Source organism: Vicia villosa, unplaced genomic scaffold (genome assembly GCF_029867415.1).
Source record: "Vicia villosa cultivar HV-30 ecotype Madison, WI unplaced genomic scaffold, Vvil1.0 ctg.002391F_1_1, whole genome shotgun sequence".
NCBI lineage: Eukaryota > Viridiplantae > Streptophyta > Magnoliopsida > Fabales > Fabaceae > Vicia > Vicia villosa.
Window position 1 is genome coordinate 81,724 of NW_026705915.1, and position 1,075 is coordinate 82,798.

Consider the following 1,075-nt stretch of genomic DNA (forward strand, 5'->3'; position numbering starts at 1 on the left):
ATGGCAAATTTGCTAAACATGTTCTTTTCAATAATGCTTATCGAAGTATCTCTTTTAGCATTGTTGATGGGAAATTCTAAAGCAACTCATCGCTTTATTGATATTAAGGATCATATTGATCACCAAGTTTCCTTACAAATGAGGAGTGTTCATCGCATTGCAAGATTGAGTCCAGAAGGACCTAATCCACACCACGACAATTCCTTACAGCCAAAAAGTGATCATCACATTGCAAAATTGAGTCCAGGAGGTCCCGATCCACATCACCATCTTTCCTTACAAACGAGGAATGTTCATCACATTGCAAGATTGAGTCCAGAAGGTCCAGATCCACACCACCATGTTTCCTTACCAACGGGGAATGTTCATCACATTGAAAGATTGAGTCCAGGAGGTCCAGATTCACACCACCATGATTTCTTGCAAACTAGAAATATTCATGAAATTGCAAGATTGAGTCCAGGAGGTCCTAATCCACACCATGACAATTCCTTAAATCCAACGAGTGTCGATCACATTGCAAAATTGAGTCCAGGAGGTCCCGATCCACATCACCATCTTTCCTTACAAACGAGGAATGTTCATCACATTGCAAGATTGAGTCCAGAAGGTCAAGATCCACACCACCATGCTTCCTTACAAATGGGGAATGTTCATCGCATTGAAAGATTGAGTCCAGGAGGTCCAGATTCACACCACCATGATTTCTTGAAAACTAGAAATGTTCATGGAATTGCAAGATTGAGTCCAGGAGGTCCTAATCCACACCACGACAATTCCTTACATCCAACGAGTGTCCATCTCACTGCAAAATTAAGTCTAAGAGGTCATAATCCAAACTACCCGAATTCCTTTCAACCTTAGAATAATCATTGCATTGCATGATTGAGACTAGAGAGTCCCAATTTACACCACCACCATATTTAACATTAAGTTATCGTTCACTCGACAACTTATCTTCTAATGTATTTTGTGATTTCTGAATTAAGGAGAGTGAGAGAGAGAATAAACTATATTCAAATAAAAGAGAGATAAATAGATTGGAGATGGTAATTGTTACTTTTACTTATATATA

The 1,075-nt window shown here is 39.0% G+C and overlaps 1 protein-coding gene across 1 annotated transcript; it reads left to right on the forward strand.

Moving 5' to 3' along the window:
- Positions 1–864, forward strand: LOC131638712 (uncharacterized). The gene has a single exon (XM_058909271.1). It carries the CDS (start codon positions 1–3, stop codon positions 862–864), a length of 864 nt encoding a protein of 287 aa, XP_058765254.1.
- Positions 865–1,075: the final 211 nt, after the last annotated feature.